The 17,788-nt window shown below is 49.1% G+C and overlaps 1 protein-coding gene across 2 annotated transcripts; it reads right to left on the reverse strand.

Annotated features, from left to right (window-relative positions):
* Positions 1–2,788: 2,788 nt before the first annotated feature.
* TRADD (TNFRSF1A associated via death domain) lies at positions 2,789–17,334 on the reverse strand. 2 transcript variants are annotated; one of them, XM_082319131.1, is made up of 5 exons: positions 17,298–17,334; positions 14,692–14,843; positions 11,821–12,098; positions 9,907–10,099; positions 2,789–8,590 (listed from the first exon to the last, which is right to left on the reverse strand). In XM_082319131.1, exons 2-5 carry the CDS (start codon positions 14,831–14,833, stop codon positions 8,283–8,285), a joined length of 921 nt encoding a protein of 306 aa, XP_082175257.1. In that variant the 5' UTR covers positions 14,834–14,843; positions 17,298–17,334; the 3' UTR covers positions 2,789–8,282. The 2 variants fall into 2 exon arrangements, with proteins under 2 accessions (XP_082175257.1, XP_082175258.1); XM_082319132.1 differs by lacking the exon at positions 17,298–17,334 and having other exon boundaries at positions 14,610–14,705.
* Positions 17,335–17,788: the final 454 nt, after the last annotated feature.

A 17,788-nucleotide genomic window follows, 5' to 3' on the forward strand; every position in this document is an offset into this window, starting at 1 on the left:
ATATCGTTAACGTTAGACATTCCTCAGCCTTTAAGAGAAACCGAGGAAATCCTCGCTGAGCAAAGCAGTGCTCGGTCTCCTGCACTCTGGGCCGTTTTCATGCTGAACGCCAGCAAAGTTTCCCCGCGCTCGCGTGCCTACCGGGGAGGGGTGCGTGTGCCAGCGGGGTCTGAGACGAGACGCCGGGCTCCCTCCTTGCACACGCTTGCTTACTGTAGCGTGGTGGAAGGAGCAACCACACCAGGGGAAGGAGCTGGGTCCGCTTCCAAGTGCCTGACACGTGATCGGCAGGCTGGGAGTGCAGATGGCCTCCAGTGCCGCAGAGCCCCGCGTCCGGCAGCTCCCCGGGTCTTTCTGTGCGCGGCCATCCGCGCTCCGCGGGACTGGGCAGGGGCAGAGGTGTCAAGGGGTGGAATGCAGAGCCAAGTTGGGGGCTTTCATCAATTCTGCTGTTAAAAATAACAACCACAAAAAAGGCTATTTTTTTTTACTGTAACTTTTTTCAATAGGAAACGTGTTAATTTTTCTTTCTTTTTTTTTTCCACCATAATTTGGCTTTTTTTTTTTATTTAATCCCCTTGTGATTATTTACTTTACCTCTGCAAAGGCTCAAAATTAGAAATTGAGGTTGGGTTCAGCTCAGAAGGAAAATCCACTTGGGGGTTGGTTTTCTTTTTTCTAGTAGGGAAATGATTGGAAGAGGTGGGGAGCTGAGCGGTGCAGAGGCTAAAGACAGATGCGAGGATCCCTCCCAAAACACTGAACAAAAAAAAACCCACCCATTTTTTTTTTTCCATTTAATTTGAATTACTTCAAAACAAAACATTTTTATTTAGAGCCAAATCTAAATTGCCATCACGACCCATCTGCCAGCTGACTGCAGCCATTGCGTTTCCGATCTCTGTGGCTCCGTTTGTCTCTGCAATGGAAACAACGACCCTTATTGCTCTAACAGAGGCCAAGGGTCTGGAGAGTGCCCAGACCACGGCCCCTTTAGTATGCAAAAAGTTTATCATTTACAGTGAACTTGTCATACAACCAGGTTTTGCTCTACTCTGTTGTTTCACAGACACCCAACTGTTTTTTAAACATAACGTAAAAATGCTTTTTTATAAGTGTCTGTGCCTTTTTGATGTATTTTTAATTTCAGCTCAAACATTTTGCTTTATTGAACACAACGTCACTGTAAAAAGCTGTCAAATGGACAGGTCCGTGGTGAGCAGCCCTCAGGCCCTGCATTCGGGTGCGTCAGGCTGGGAAAGCTGTTTCCTCATGATTTGCAGCTGTCTGAAACGCAGGAGTTCCACACTGAATAGCCCAGCTGATCAAAAACCTCAGCCATAGATGTTACTCAACTTCACACTTTCCCTATGCCAAGCCAAGGTACCTTTATCCTCCTCCTCCGCAGCAGCCCCAGGCTATTTTTCATCCCTCCTCCGTAAGGAGGCAGACGGCGGTTGCAGAGGCGAACAGCAGACCGGTGTGTCTGCCTTTGCTCAGAGGGGCCGGCTGTGGACCGAGGGGGACTGCTCCCTGAAACCATCGGGGACTCATAGCAGGTATTTCCACCACATTCCCCCACCCAGATTTTGGGACCTACTACCCTTTTCGCTTGCTCCCATGGGGTGAGAGTGAAAACAGAGGCTTCCATTGCTGCGCGGTGCCTTTGTGGTTGCTGTGGCTTGGAGATTCATGCAGGGAGCTTGGGAGGTGAAGTTTTCTCCATGGGTGCTTCTACCTGCTTGTTCTCACCTGTACCTTGTTCCCTGGGCACCGATGCATGGCTGATTCATTCTTCTCACTGCCAGCAAAGGTGCCCTTGGTCTGTCCCATGGCATGTCACTCTGGCTTACCAGATTGGGTCAGTGATCTCGTTGACCCGCATCAGTAGGTCAACCCTGTTGGACCCCAGGTTGGTGTGTTGGCACATGGCTTTAAGTGAGCCATGTGCCAAATGTCCTTCTACCTGCTGGAGGGCAGAGTCCTGCTCCCCGTCACTGTATTCCTGCAGGCATCAAACCACGTGGTTAGGAATACAGCTTAGTCGTTAATAAAGAAGGGCTGCTCTTGTGATTTTCAACTACTGTCTGAGATTTAAGTGATTGAGAGTAAAATACTTCTCTGCTCGAGCTCAGGGCAAAAGGAATTTCCCTGGGTTCAGCTGTCAGGTCAGCCAGTGGCTTCCTGTGCAAAGCTGCCGGAGAAGATTTAATGTCCAAGCTCCTTGGCTCCCCACCTACGGGGCAGGCAGCCTTGTGAGAAAGCTCACAAATAGCAAAGCACTTTGGATTACAGCGATGCTGTGGCCTCGGAGGAGTCCCAGATATATAACAGCACTGAAAGAAACACAGGGAGCTCTTCCAGGTGCCAGGTTTGGGACAAACCTCCTCTTCTGGCCATTTTTGCTAAAAAAGGCTCATCAAAGCAGTAACTGGAAACTGAACAAATGTGGTGGCTGAGCTTGGTTTCGACTTGAAATCAGAGCCATTAACTTGCAGGTGGGGCACCAGCCTGGGCGTGTCAGTAGAAATGTATGACTTTGGGCAGGACCCTATTGTGCATCCAGACACTTTGGCTGGATGCTCCTCAGAGCTGGTGATAGCCAACGTGGCCAGAACTTCAGTGAACCCCTTTCTTACTACTGCATTAAGTGTTTAATGAAAGTATTTGAGGCACTTTTCATCAAAAGTATATATTTATTTATAAAAAAGAATGGAGAAAAAAATAGACCAAAGTGCTTTTTTCTATAAAAGACAATTCCTTGGAGGTTGAATGTCCTAGACCTGAGTATACATGGCATTGCAGTCCACAGCTGTAGATGGCTGATCCAGATCTCTTGCTGAGTATCACGGAAATTTGGAATTAGAAGATCAGCAAGGGATTTTTCCACTGATGACTAAGGGACTTAACCACACATCTCCTACGGCTTTCAGTTAGAGATGTATGGCCAAATCCCTTTAGTGGCTTTTAAATTCAATCCAGAGAAGAAAAAAAAAAATTTTTTGACTCGAGGCCTTAAATTGCATCACCGTTTGAGCCCATCTCTGTACAAAAGACAAATGGCCAGACCTTTGTCCGGCGTAAAGCAGTGTATATCTCACCAATTTCATGTACACACTCCAGTATGTGGGTTTGACTGAAGAAACCCTCTTGACTCCCATTCTAGTATCTCCTCAGTTTAAGGTGTACAATACCAAAGGTTCACAGCCATACCAGGATTTTCAGTTAAACTAAATCAGCACTTTAAGCGAATTTGAGGCTCCTCGTTGCTGTACGTGCTCATTTTTGGTTTCAGAGTCCGGCTGCTGGGGTTTGACTCGGCGGTGGCTCTAAGGCACCTTTTGAAACTGCAGAGGGGAGGTGACACGGTGACCCAGGCAGCAGGACGGCTTCTCAATGCTGAATGAAATGAATGGCAAAATTAATGGGTAAGGAAAAACCCCACCTCACACTGGGAAAAGACCTTTGTCTGGAGCAGTGTCCGCAGCAAGCATCTATGCCTTCTCTGAGCAAGTAGTTTCCCTCAGCTCTAAGCCTACACACATTTTTGGCCTTCTGTTTTCCGTATCTTGACAGTGGTGCAAAGTGTATTCTATTTTCTGCCTCAGCTTCCCCCAAATTTTGAAATGGATACAGTTCTGAGACTTCCCAGCTATGAAACTCCAGCAAACTGTTTTACTTGGAGGCTCTCATTTTTTTATAAAGCTCTGTAACCTGCAGTGCTGTGACATTAGCACCCCATTTTGCATTGAAAATAATCCAGACACCCATCTCTTCAATGGTAGGGATGAAGCTGAAAACGGAAAGCTGGAAAGCGTTGCTGAGAGCTGTCGACATTCGTTTTTAATTTGACTTGCTATGAAAATCTGGAAGAAATTTTATAATTTCTTTAAGATCTGGCCTGTGATTTTTAAGTGCTTCCGATCAATAATGCTGAACCCTTTCCATATTTTTGAGTCACGTACTGTTTTCACCTGACAAACTGGTCCACAGTAAGCAGTTGTAGCATGTGAGAACTGAAGCTGCTGGAAGAGAGCACTTTCCTTATCTGCCGTGATGGTGCATCGTCGTCTTCAGCAGATTAATTAATCTATTGTGTATTTTTAACAAGCATCTAAGAGGGTTAGTGTCTGCCTTTCACTGGCTCTGCCCTCCAGGACAGTTTGATATTTTTCCTTCGTGACAATTTTATATCAGGGTATACTCTCAGGTTTACTTCTACCAGATGCCTCATGTCAAAGTGGATCTGGTGAGCATTTTAACTTTCACTCTCCTCTTTGTTATTATCCATTTGAACACTGTAGCTCAGCTGTGCCAAAACAAATCATTCAAATTCTCATTTGGATGGATCTTTTATTCTTTCTGGCAGACTGAAAGGAGCCTCCTTCAAATCTGAAACATTGCTAAAACTACAAAAACAATCTGTACCACAAAAAAGCCTTCTTGGATTCCTTCCTGTAAGCACATTTTGGCCTGGTTTCTGCTGTTTCTTCTATACTTTGTCTATTTCTTTTTTTATATGCAACTGATTAGCATCTTTATTTGCTTTTAATATTGTGTGCTGGTTTGCTGCATGTTTGATTCTGAAACATCACCACGCCCCCGAAAATATTTTTTTTTTTCTTCCCCCGGACATCTCTCAATCCATAGAGAAAAGAGCTGTTAGGGATAAGGCCAAATTCACCAGCAGCAGCGCTGCCCATGGCTTATCTCATGCACTAGACATTAGGTAATCAGTATAAATAGTAGTAAGGGAGTGCCGCTTGCATGTCTGGCATCTAAGTAGGTGCAGTATGTGTGCAACTAACTTTGCACAGGCAAGGAAGAAAGCATGAGTGCGCTCCTCTTTCAACAGTGTGACAGCCAGGGAGTCACCGGGGGTGCTTATTATAGCCCTTGGTCTAGCATACACCACTGAGTTTCTATTGTATCAGCAAGTATCTCCAACATCTAGCTCTTTCTTCAGTTCCACTCATTGCATTACTATCCGAGGTAAAGACATGCTGCTAATCTCTTCAACAAATCACTGCTAATGTTTTTTCCTTTGCGAGTGCTTCTTCCTTCCCCGCATGACGCGAGTTTCCTTGTCTTTGCACACTGGTGTAAAACCGCTGTAAAATCTTCTGGGTAAAACAGAAGTAAATTTAGAGTTGAGCCCCAGCCAAATGCCAAAGCAATGCAAATGACATCATGTACTCACAATCCAACTGATCTATTTCATTCTAAGGCTTCTGTGAAAATTGTCTCTATCTATGTTTGTGCCAGATAATACTAAAAAAACCCTACTCTTTTAGCAGGAAGGAGTCCGCTTGAGATCTCATGATGATGACGGTGATGACGACCGATCGTGGAAAAGAAGGTATGAAACAGCCACTGCTACGGTTCCAAACCATGCCATGTGCTCAAGACAATTCCACCATGGAATATCACTGGAAAACCCTTTTCCTTCGAGCCTCTGCAATGAAGGCACCTGTGAATGCTGTTAAAGATGATGATATTCCAGAAAGGCTGCCAGGAGCTCCAGCACTTAATGGCACTTTTGAGAGGGAATCTGTGAGTAAGAGGAAGCACATATGCTAACTGCTGGCAGAGGAATAAAATGCACAAGGTTTGCATTAAGAAAAAAAGCATTCATGCATAGTCCTCTGTAATACAGTAATAGCAGCAAAGAAGTTTTTTGGACTTGAAGTAGATGCTAAATAATAAGCCTTTCTTATTTTGAGTATTAACAGATGCTGTAAAAGCTAGCAGTTCTCACCACTCAGTGGCTGCCTTATAACAGTATATGAAAGTTGTGCATAGGAATAGCTAGTCTGAGAGCTTAGAAATATTCATTACAAACGAGACAGCAGGCTTTGCAGATAACCTTGTTTTCTAAAAAAAAATAATTTTTGCAAAATCAAGAGCAAACCCTCTTGCTGTTAAAGTAATGTTCAAGTCTCTGATTTTTTTTTTTTTTTTAATACCACTTTTTTTTAATACCTTTTGCCAGGTGGGTTGCTGCCAAACAGAGTTCCCCAGTTGTGATCTGGCAGAAAAGCTAAATGCTTTGAGGTATGGTTCCACAGCAGCCTAAACTAAGATCAGCATCGCTGTGCTGGTCCCAAAAGCAAAACTGTCAGAGAGAGAATTGCTTCATTTTGTGAAGAGTGCTGGTAGTACTGTAAGGGAGAGGGTAGGACATGGAGCAGGAATGGGGAGATGAGACTGCAACAGCACTGATGTAGAATGGCTTAATAAAAGCTCATGGAGCCACAGTCTTTGTAGAGAGAGTGCCTGCATGAAGTCCTGCTTCCTTTGAAGCTAAGTGCAAGACAGAAACAGATTCATTCACACCCTGAAAACATTCTCCCCATCTTTGACCCCTCTGTTTCCCTTCCACACTGTGTATGTAACCTTGGGGATTCAAAATCTGCAGAAAAAAGCCAGGTTCCTCGGGCTTACACTGAGGAACACGATGCTCAGCACATCTGAGGCATATGAACCGCAAGTGGGTAGAAGCTGGCCATCTAAATCCTCCTGATCCAGGTCTTCAGTTAGCTGATGCTCACAGCATGCATTTTAGCAGAAGCTAAGGGAGCAGCACTGGCCCCAGGAGTGCAGATCTGAGCCCACACCTAAATCCCAGGTTGTGTCCCTCCTTACCAAATTACAGCTTTGACTCCAGGAAGGATTAAGATGTGACTTGTGGTTTAAAAGGCCATCAGGGCTTGCCTGTCTGAAAGCTGGTCCTACCATGACTGCCAGTGGCCCGATACTTGTGTGCACACACAGGCTTTACGTGTGCTGGCAGAGCCACCCTCTGCATCTGAAGTAATTTCCAAGGCCCACTGGCTATTCCCATGGATGGGAAGGGCAAAGACGGATAGAATTAATGAAAAAGGATAAGTAAAAACATATCAGGAAAGCGACATATAGGGAATATGTCAAAGGTAATCAAGCTGTTGTGCTTCACGGGACCCATGTCATGCAAGATACTTGTTGCTTTGTTATGGGCAAAGGTGTAAACTCTGCTCTGTTGCAATCTGCATCAACCATACCAGGAGAGAGTCGGCTTCTCCCACCGGAACAGAAAGCATGAGTCAGCCCTGGGTTTTGGGTGCTTTGTCCTTTAAGCCATTTTTAACCCTCAAAATCAGGGCAGGTAAATCCAGGCATAGCAGCCGATGCCCAATTGTCACACAGTGACAACACCGTCAGGGAAATGCTCTGTGCAAATCCCGACTCTTGTGGGACACGATGGCGTGAGCGATCCTCTCCAGTGAACTCAGCAGGCCGAGGGCAGGTGCTTAAGAAGAGAGCGAAGGCACTAGCAGCCAGCCGGTCAGAGGCGATTGCTCAGCTCTGTGGGCTGGGGTCAGGATGCTATTTGATGCTGTGACACACCTTAGAGCTGCAGTTCCAATCTGCGCTCCACAGGTAACTTGCTGACTAGGAGACTATTTTCCTTCCAGCATTCTGTTTTGCTTTTCACAGATGCAGGCTCCCTCGGGTTGGTGGGAAAGAGCCAAGCACGATGTAGTCAATATATTATTGTCCACCACGGTCCAGAAAAAGTTGGGAATCGTTCTCTGAATTTGTTTGTCCATATTGCTTGTTCAGTGCCTGAAATTTGTTCTACAGCAGCAATCTTGTGCCCTGCAGAAGATTATGACCGTCCCAGGTAAAAAGGAAACCTTCAGGTGGTGAGAGGTGGGAAGAAGCTATCCTAGGGTAGGGCAGGACAGATGCACTTGCCACAGATGTTCCTCGTTTGAAGAACAAAGAAGGAAAAGAATAAAAAATTGACTTTTCCTTAATTTCCCCTCTGTCTTTGCTTGATGTCATGCCTGAGGGCATAAATGTCTTCAATATAAAAAAATATATTGCAGCTCTCCAGGTGATGGCCCTGGGCCACAGCCTGAGAAACAGCGGTATTGTCCGATTCCCAGAGAAATCCTCTGAGATGCCTTCCTTGCTTTTTTCCTCTCCCCCACCCTCCCCTAGGGCTGTCTAACTGTCTGGCTGCTTCCCTGTGACATTGCAGTCCTGAAGGAAGTCAGGCTGAAAGTCTCTCTCACCAGTTCATAGGAAGGTAATATTGACTTCTGGAAACAGAATGAAATAAGGAACATCAGAGGTCTGTGCTGGCTTCTGCGAGCGCAGAACCCCTCCCCCGGGCATTCCCATCCACATGGAAACTTGCAGTGATTTTCAGGACTTTACATTCCCAGACACTGGCAGCAGTCTCATACACTAGCTAAAGCAAGAAAGCCCTTAGCAATGCCACTACCCTCCGGGCTCTAGGAGCAGTCCTCGTTGGAATGGAGGCCCAAGAGCTCCTCAGCCAAGCTGATGAGACCATTTTCTTCCAGGGCTGCGATCAGCCGTGCTATTGTGGCCTTCTTCCCCTCCGACTGGATAAATCTGAGAAGCAGCTGATAAGCTTGTTCGTATAGTCCCTCTCGGTCATACTCAAGGGCCAGGTTATCAATGACAGGATCCCGCAGGGCCCGGCAGTTCTTCTGCAAAGAGCGACCCACTTGCTTCCATTTCTTGGACACAAGCTTGGCAAATTTCTGGTGGTCGTCTGGTGTGAGCGTTCTGTTGGCTGAAAGGGACAGAGGGCAGGTAAAACATTTCATGGCTGACGTGATGCAGCTTGGGCCAGTCCAAGGCTTGCTCAATATTCTGGGGAGCAGGGAATCTGTTCAGTGTCCACAGCACGTTATTAAACTGCTGTGGACCTGCTCTGATTGTCCTCCAGTGTTTTAACACCGGGGCAGCACTGTGAGTTTGGAGAAGTGCAAGAGCAGTGAAGCCAAAGGGACTGCCCTGCCACGGGCAGGGGGTCATGCACACGGGTCTGTGGGCTCTGATGGCATTCCTCCACCACTGGGAAGGGAAAAATCAGCTGGAGCAAGCCTCACCGCTTAGGGTCTGCCTGCTCTCTGTGTATGAGCTGGACAATTCCGCTCTCCATGTAGTCTGCCATCCCCCAGGGCAGCGCTGGTGGCAAACTGTAGCTCGTGGTGACACACTTACCTGCTCACAGCCATCGGCCCGGGCACATCTGAGCTCCCTGCCTGGCTCAGACGGCTCCCTTACTGAAATCCTCCCACAACATCAGAGTATCTGGGCTTGCCCCCACACTGCAAGCTTGGCAATGCGTATTTTCCTTTTTTTTTTTTTTCCTCCCCTAGGATGGGACTGTCCTGTGATTTGCCAGAGCTCATTTTTTTTTTCTGATGGACATCCTCTTTATTTGTTTCAGCCTTTCAAAAGCAACTCAGCAAGGCTTTTCTGACCAAGTCCCCTGTTCCCTACCTAAGCATCCTCAAAATACTGAAGTGCAGACAGGAGCTCTCCCTTGGCTGTTTAGCACTGGAGACTGTATACGCAGCTTAAGCATGTTCAGAAATGACCTAGCTGATCTCAAGCTAAAATTGCTATGTGAGACCATCTGAAAGCTCTCTGTAGGGGACATACCCCAAAGAAAGCTGGTGTACTGCAGGGAGCCTGGACACATCAGTCCTGGCTGAAAGCAGGGCTGATGGTGTCCGTAGTAACCTGCCCAGTCTGATCCAACCTATGCTATTAACTCACCTCAACCAAATGACGTGGAGGAAGAGAACTACTCTGTATTCTTCCTTTCAGTATTAAGGACTTTTAAAATGTGAGGAACCTGGAAGGGACACAGACTCTGAAGCATCTGGTTCTGTGCCACCCCAGAAAGAAAACAGGTTGAGGCCTGATCTGAAGGAGTATGGCAATATCTTAGGACTACTGTAATTCCTTCCTTATGGGATGCTAGGAAATCCTTGATTTATCTGAGGTAGACCCCAGTATGTTGTCACATCAGTCCTCCCTTTTGGGCTTTGCAGTGAGGAAGACCAAGGGCTCTCTTGGTCACTCGTAGCTACTCACCGAACTGTTGTCCCTGAAAGATGAAGGTGACTTGTGGGGAGAGGGAGCTGCCTTGAGAAGGGTAAGGTAGAGATGGGGAGTTCAGAGACGCATAGTCTTTTACAGCCATATTGTTGTTGATGCTCTGGTGAACAATCAGGCTCTTGAGGCATTCCTCCAGCTCTGTGATTTCCTCATCCCGCAGGCGGTCAGGCTGTAATGCAAACAGCATCAGTGATTCGTGCCAGGTTCACCATCTCGCAAAGCTGTAGATGCTTAGCTGCAAGGTGCAGCTTAAGATGATGGTGTCAAGAGAAGAGCAATGAGATAGCTATAGCCTGAGTTGTAAACTGACCAAATGAGACAGCCTAGTAGAGTTCCGGCTGTAAATCTGTGAATTTGAATCTGGAATGTGATACGAAATAGGCAATCTCCCCCTCCCGGGTTTCTCACATGCAGCAGTGTGCGCTTACCAGTTGCACAAAACTGCTACTAGTCCATGTTTATTGTCAGCAGCCCTCTGCAAGAATTAGGATGCACCATTGGCAGTGTGGCTTCTCTGACTTACTCCACGAGGGTTAGACCCACAAAATAGGGTGACCTGATTCAACAGCTCATGCCCACCAAAGCAGGCAGCTCCTGCTATCCCCCTTCTCTCTCTCTGCCCCTCCATTACCTAAGTTTTGCTGTTCCTGGATCCTCTCCAAGCCAGCTGTTCTCACTAACCAAGAGAAAACTAGTCTGACCTCCAAAAAGGAGGTAATGAGAAAAGGAGTAATGAAGGCAAAGCATGTGGGAAGAGTCAAACCTGGCGAGCGCTCAGACTCAGTCTAGCGTTCAGCTCACATACAGCAGGTTGGTACCCAGCACTGCCCTCAGCCAGTGATGGCTGTGCCTTAGTGTTATCTTTCTGACTGTTGCACTGTTAGGCAGAGGTCAGACTGAGTCAGTTTTGGGGAACTGAGAATAAGCCCATCTCTTTTGTCCAGTCAGCTAGTTCAGCAGAGGGAGGGAGCAGCAAGCAGAAGTTGACAGGGTATGGGATGTCACATGTTGTTTGGTCTGGGGCTGAAAGCTTTGCATTTCCTTCTCTGTGCTTGCAGAAAAGCAACCTGGCAAAACATGCTCTTGTGCCTCATCTTCCTGAGTAGATGGTGACTACCTATTTCTCAGGACCATCTAGAGGAAACCAGAGCTGTAAGGTATTGCTAGTTCCAGGTGGGGGAAAAAAGAGGAGAGGAGAAAGGCAATTATGTCAAGTGCCTTGGTTTAGTGGTGAGATGACAAGATCTCACTGTTCTTGCTAGCAGGATTAGAGTGCCAGTGCTGAAGTGCGTGATGAGCTAAACGCTAGATATCGCCCCTGAGAGGGAGACTCTGCCTTCAGACGGGCAGCCTATTCCTGCTGGCAGCAGATGCTATGTGTCCCCACTCTCTCACAAGTTGTTGGTATAATGTGCAGAGTGTCTGCACTCACGCTCACTTCTAGGTGCAGTTACCATTGCTCCTCTCAGAGCTGGCAGTGTGCGAGGCAGGGGAGGAAGGTGCTGAGTGGTGATCGTTCCACACAGGTCTGCTGTCCTCTCTGCCTGCCTCACAGGTGTACCGAGGCACACTTGCTTGTGCTCTCAACTGCACCTTCTATAATTCCTCATCTTAGTGGTGATAACAGCCACACTAACGGTTATACATAGAAACCAGTGATTTAGCAGAATCTCTGTAGGCTGTTTTAGGTAACTCTATTTCTCTCCAGAAAAGTGCATGGCTCTTTTCTGGGGAAGGGCAGAGCTGTTTCTCCATATTACAGTTGAGAACTGAAAGACGGAGAAGTCAAGGACCCAGCATGCTGCAGCAAAGCAAGATTTGCGCCCACCTTCCTGAGTCCTGTGCTACCGCTCCTCATTGTTGCCTGGCCTCCCTCCCTCTCCCATTCACCTTTTCTCTGTAGATGCACTCCAGGCAGCGATCCTCATCCTTCAGCATGTTGTCGAGGTGCTCATTGCCAGCCTTCAGCTCCATTTCAAGAGGCACCGTGGTCACAGCCAAGGAGAGCTGGAGGTGATTCTGGAGGGACTCCTGGAGCACTCCTTCCCGGTAACTCTGCAGAAACCGGCGGCAGTTCTCCTGCTTGCAGAACTTGAGCTGGACTATCAGGTGCGGGTGGCTGCAGTGCACTTTGAGCATGTCCACACCATTCACACTGCCGGTGGAGTCTGGCAGGGAGAAGTGAGCAGAGTCACTATCCAGACATGAGACAAGACAACCCAGACCCACTCCCATCCACCACCAAGCCTGCAATGCAGTAGCTTTTGAATTCTCTTCTCTCTGTGATAAAGTCCTCTGGGCTGGAAAACCTGTATGTAAAACGAAGAGGAAAGGATTAAGTTTTTGCTGCCCTGCCACCATCAATCCCCATGAAGTCTGGTGTCCAACTGAAGCCATATGGTACTACACCCCAGGGAATTATCCCACCGCTGTTTATTAGGGCAGGTTTTAAGTTTGAGGTTCCGTTTCCAGGACAGAAATGGTTATGCTAAACTGGTAGCACAGGAAAGTTTTAGAGATGAAAGCGCATAGTTCAGCTCAGTGCTCAGTCAGTCTTCAGTCCTTGTGACTGGAGTTTTATGCAGTGATGAAGGTCCTGGAAAGAGACCCAGTGTTTCCTCTCCACCCCGTGCCTAGAGGTAACTTTTGGCTGGCTCTGAGCCTTTAACACATCTCACAAATGGCAAATGATAGATCCAGCCACAGGAATTAGGCTGCTTGAGATCGGGCCTTGACTTGTTAAGCTCTTTTGCACAGAGAATTGATTCACGGTAAAACCTAAACAAGGAGAAGCCAGGGATGTACCCTGTAACATTAGTGCGGGGGGAACACAAGCAACATGGACAACAGAAATTGTCCAGGCCTTCATTCTTCCTTCTCCCAGCAAAATTTAATTTTGATTAGCTGTGCACATTGACCTTGACTCCACAAGGGTTTTATATGCTGATGATGACAGTTTAGAGCATGTGTTTTTCTCTGTTTTGCAGCAGAGGCCTGTGGGAGGCTAGCTATACTGCTTCCAGACCCGAATTAACCTCTTGGCCTGTTGTTGCACAGGGCTGTACGGACGTACCAGCTCAGGCTGGCACTACATCAGGTATTTCTAAACCATGGGTCATGGCATTATTTAGACATGCTTGGAGGACAATCCCAAGGCAAAGCAGACTTGTGTGCTCCACATTAGGCAGGACAAGTGACCTGGCATTTAAAAGTATGTGATCTAACAGTGGCTTTACAGGGTTTACTGAGTCCTGGTTGTATCAGAAAGTCTAGTTTGGACCAGATGCGTAACTCGGACATGGGGCTAGGCAGCTAGGAAAGGCACTTTAATTCAGTGTGGCTGACCAGAAATGTCTTTTTATCGCTTCCTTCATGCTTTGTTTTTTGTGAGTGCTGGTTAAACAAAAGCTTCCATAACAGGGTAAGAGGGCTGGGGAGGGAAAAGCTGCACAGACATGGAGACCTTTATGAATGGTGTACAAGACAGCTGTAAAGCTACCTCCAAAGAGAGGACTTTGCACGCATTTCTTCATGAAACTTCAGACAGCTTCAGATTTCATCTCCTTTTTAGGTCTGAATAAGCATGGTAGGATTTAGCAGTTTTGTGGGCTTTCCTTTAAATGTGTGAGCAGATTCACACTCCAGTGACACAAAGCAGCCATAAATCCAGCCTAACTGGACAACTGTGTCGGGCTTCCTGCTGCTTCACATCTTTGGATCAAGCTGCAAGATGAGCAGGCCTGTATTGGATAAACGAGCCGACTTTGCTAGACTGATGATTGCCAGAAGAAATTACAGTATAGTTACACAAGCCCAGTTAAACAATATAGGCTCAGCTGTATGACAGGTAAAGAACACCATGACAGTCATTCTAGGTAAATATGATAAATGCTTCAAATTACTATTGTTCTGCCATCAGCTTGGTACAAGGATGAATACAGAAACATAGTTTTATGGCCATTTGCATCTCAAATCCTTTTCTGGTGTAAACAGGACCATGTACAGCTGAAGCCAATGTAATTGTGCCTGTTCATATCAGAAAACAACTTATATTGTCTGTCACTCATTTTAAAAATCAGCTTCTCAAAGCAGAAAACATGTTTCTGTGGTGGTATAAAGACAGAAGTTAAATCTTCTTTCACAGCAACTGCAATCTTTCCCCCTCTTACATAAATGGGCTTAAACAAACATTCATAAAGTAGGATAACTCACAAGATAGTTCAAGTTGGAAGGAAGCCCAGGCAGTCTCTAGCCCAACCTCCCATGCAAAGCAGGGTCAGCTCTGAGGTCAGACCAAGTTGCTCAGAGCTTTATCCAGTCCTGTTCTGAAAACCCACAAGGATGGAGAATACACAGTAGCTCTGGGCAACTGCTTGACTGTCCTCATGGGAAAAATGTTTGTCCTTATATCTGGTATCTACCTTTCAAGTTTCAATTTATGCCTGTTGTCTCTCATTCCCCACGCACCACTGTGAAGAGTGTGGCTCCATCTCCACCTCCCCGTAGGTACTGGCAGCCTGTTGGTAGGTCCCCCCAAAGCCTTCTCTTCTCCAGGCTAAACAGGTCTAACTCCCTCAGCCTCTCCTCACAGGACAAGTGCTCCAGCCCCCAACCATCTGCTGAACTTGCTCCACTTTACTGTCTTTCCTAAATACAGTGAGCCCCAGCGTTCCCCTTACCCGTGAGTGTGAGATTAAAGAAAGGCATGGCGTTGCACGAAGAGATGAGACAGCATGCCAAGACATCAGAGAGGATGGGTACCTGCGAATGCCAGCTTCAGCGCCCTGAACACACTAGGTTTCTTCTGGGAGCTTTCGTAGAGAGAGGGCAGAGCAATAGTCTTGCACGTGGACTGGAGGAAGAGATAAGCGCTGCCGATCCAAGGAGCGGAGCTGCCTGCCATCTTCAGCACCCTACAAAATCACATAGGTGAGCTCAGAGACCATAGGGAAAACAGCCTGAGGCCGTGCGAGTGCATACAGCAACCACTAAGCACAAGCATGATGCGATTGTGGGGATTTACCTTTATTTCCTAGAGAAGGTGGTGATGTTGTTAAAGCAAGTGTAATCTTTAAGGAGTTTACAGTTATTCTGTAAAGCACAGCACAGCGGGACATAGTATCCCAAAGACCCGGCAGTTCACAAAGCTCTGCATTCATTTTCCACTGGAGCCCATTCATTTTATAGTCCAGAGACTGAAGCAAAGAGTTTCAGTCCTTGTGCCTCTGACTGCCCAGCCAAGATGCGTAACTGGGATGCTCCAGGGAGCACCCAGCATTCCTGGTTCTGGCACGTTCGCACAGACTGAAGCCCTACAGCAGGCAGAGGTGTTTTGCCCAAGGTCCTGGTCCCCTGGTTGTCCTCACTAAAGGATACGTTACAGAGCTCAGGGCTCATGTAGCAGGACACGCAGGGCTATCCCTTTGCTCATTTATTGTTCCTCTCCCACCATTCACCTCTTGCAGCAATGCACCTAGAAGACAGCATATCCATCTCCCCATTCTCGTAAGACCTGTTCCTCACTGGCCAGCTAATGCAATACTTGCACCTAACACAGCTGCACCCAACTCTGCTCCCAAGGCAAGGAAGAACCAAAACACCTCCCAGGCTATGGATACTCGGAGTGGAAAAGCTGTGCTAGATTGGGCAATGCCAGATTGAGCTGTGACAGCTGGAGAGCATGTCTCTGACAGCGCAGGAGACAGGCATGGCCACCTCTCCTTTCTGGTGTGTACGCAAACCACCTGAACGTGTCCGCGAGCTGGTCACCACAAGCCCCCCGAAGCTGCTCCCACAGAGAGCGGCGCTCAGAGCCAGCCCTTCCATCACATCATAGTGACAAGTAATTTGGGGCTTTTGGCTCAGCCCCAGCCCCACGTCCTACCCCCTCTCTCTGACCACTTGCTTGCACCTCTGTCACACCATCAGCTGCTTCCCCACCGGCATCCCTTCCTTCCTGCTTTCTGCCCTGTTGCTCAACCCCAACAGCCTTCCCTTGGCTGCCAAACACTGGCCTGTGAGTAAAACTGCTGACCACAAGAGTGTCCCTCTCTTCAGATGTCCTTTAGATGGTGGGTGGGAAGGTCTTTTGTTGCCAGGGGCTGCCAGACTGAGAAGGATGACCTCCCATGGACAGGCTGTCCTCCGGGTGGTAGCTGGGGCTGGGAACCATCTCCATCCCTTGCAGCACGTCAAACCAGGGCACTGGGATGTATGGCCCACCCTGTTTCGTTACTATAACCTTAAACTGTGTCTAGCACAGGAGCCTTTCGCTTGTTCAGAAAATACAGGAAATAACCAGTGAATCATAAAATTCACACTGAACTTCAGGAGTTCAAGGAGTGCCTGCAAGATGCAGGAGTAAGTGTTTCCAGGCCACGGGCTCCCACATCACACAGGCCTTTAGAAAAGCATCTCGTAAAGAAGAAAGAGGAGGATGCAGGGCTGCTGCAGTCCAGGTCTGGTCTGAGCCTTCAAACACTGGGAAGTCTGGGATCTGGGCACCCATCTCCTAGTGTCTTGCAGGAGGGTAACAGAAATCTGAGTAACACCTTAGAAAGCTACAGTACAAGGACCCCGTTTCATCCTGCTCCCGTCGCTGCAGCACGGACCCCGCTGCCCCTGCACTCCTTCCCCACGCAGGCCAGGCTCTTGCCTGGTTCAGCTCAGCAACTCTGAGGGAGCCTGGAAATTACACCAGGCCTGCAAAAACTCAGGTAAGGAGCCCTTTGCTGTTGTGTCTCTGCAGCGTTATCCCAGCAGGCAAGTTTTCCCTGCAATGAGCGCAGCCCCATCCCTGTCCCCACTCGGGAGTGGGGTCCCCTCACTGTGGGTTTGGGCAGCAGCGGCACTCAAACCGTTGTGGGGTGCTTTAGAAAAACCAACCCCAGGCAATAAGTAACGTCTGCGATCATCGTTACTGCCTTTTTCGCCAACCTTTGGCACGCGTCAGGCTGCTGCCGCTTAATTCCTGTAACAGACTAACCGGGAGGGGGCCGTCTGTATTTTAAGGAAAAAGAGCGAGGGCAGCGCCTCCGGGGCAGCCGCCAGCCCCGGGCCCCCCGGGCTCCGCCGCCCGCGGTGACACCGCCTCTCCCCCGGTGCCTGCGTGTCCCTGCCAGGGCCAAACGCCGGCGCCTGCCGACCCGCACCCAGAACGCCCCGGCCCCGCCGTCCTGCGAGCGGGACAGCACGGGGGGGGGGGACGGAGAGCGCCCCGACAGCCCGCCCCTGCGCTGCCCCGGCGGCACCCCGCCGCCCGCAGGGCCCCGGCCCCCGGCCCCGGCCGGCAGCCGGCCCCGCGCCCCCGGCCCCCTCCCCGCCCGCCGCAGCCCCGCGCCCCCCCGGCGGCTCCGGGCGGCGTTTACCTCCTGCCGCCGCCGCTGGCCGGCCTCGGCGCCGCCACTTCCGCCTCTGCGCCGCGCCGCCGGCGGGCGAGGGCAGCGGCACCGCCCGGTGCTCCGCCGACACGGGCCGGGGGGGCCCCGCTCGGCAGCCGGGCTGCGGGCGGGGGGGGGGGGGGGGGTAAAGGGAAAAGCGAAAAAAGAACCCCAACCCCATTGAAATGCAAGGGGGAGTCCGCTTTCCGTGAATATCTTCCGTTTTTCTTGTCCTGCCCCAAAAAACAGCCCCGAGAGCTGGGTTTCAGCCCGTGTTGCTTCCAACCGAAGCCAGCGGCACGGCCAGCCGGCAGGGACGGACGCCGCTTGCTGAGCGGGTCTGAGCGGCTCTTGCCGGGCCTCGACGCCTCCGGGTCTCCACGCCACAACACGGCTGGTGGCTCCGGCGGCAGCTGAACGCCCGCCCGGCTTCGGTCACTTGGTCGCTCGTGTTGGTGAGGATATATGAGGCGGTCAGA

The sequence above is a fragment of the Platalea leucorodia genome (genome assembly GCF_965183815.1).
Source record: "Platalea leucorodia genome assembly, chromosome: 8".
Lineage (NCBI taxonomy): Eukaryota > Metazoa > Chordata > Aves > Pelecaniformes > Threskiornithidae > Platalea > Platalea leucorodia.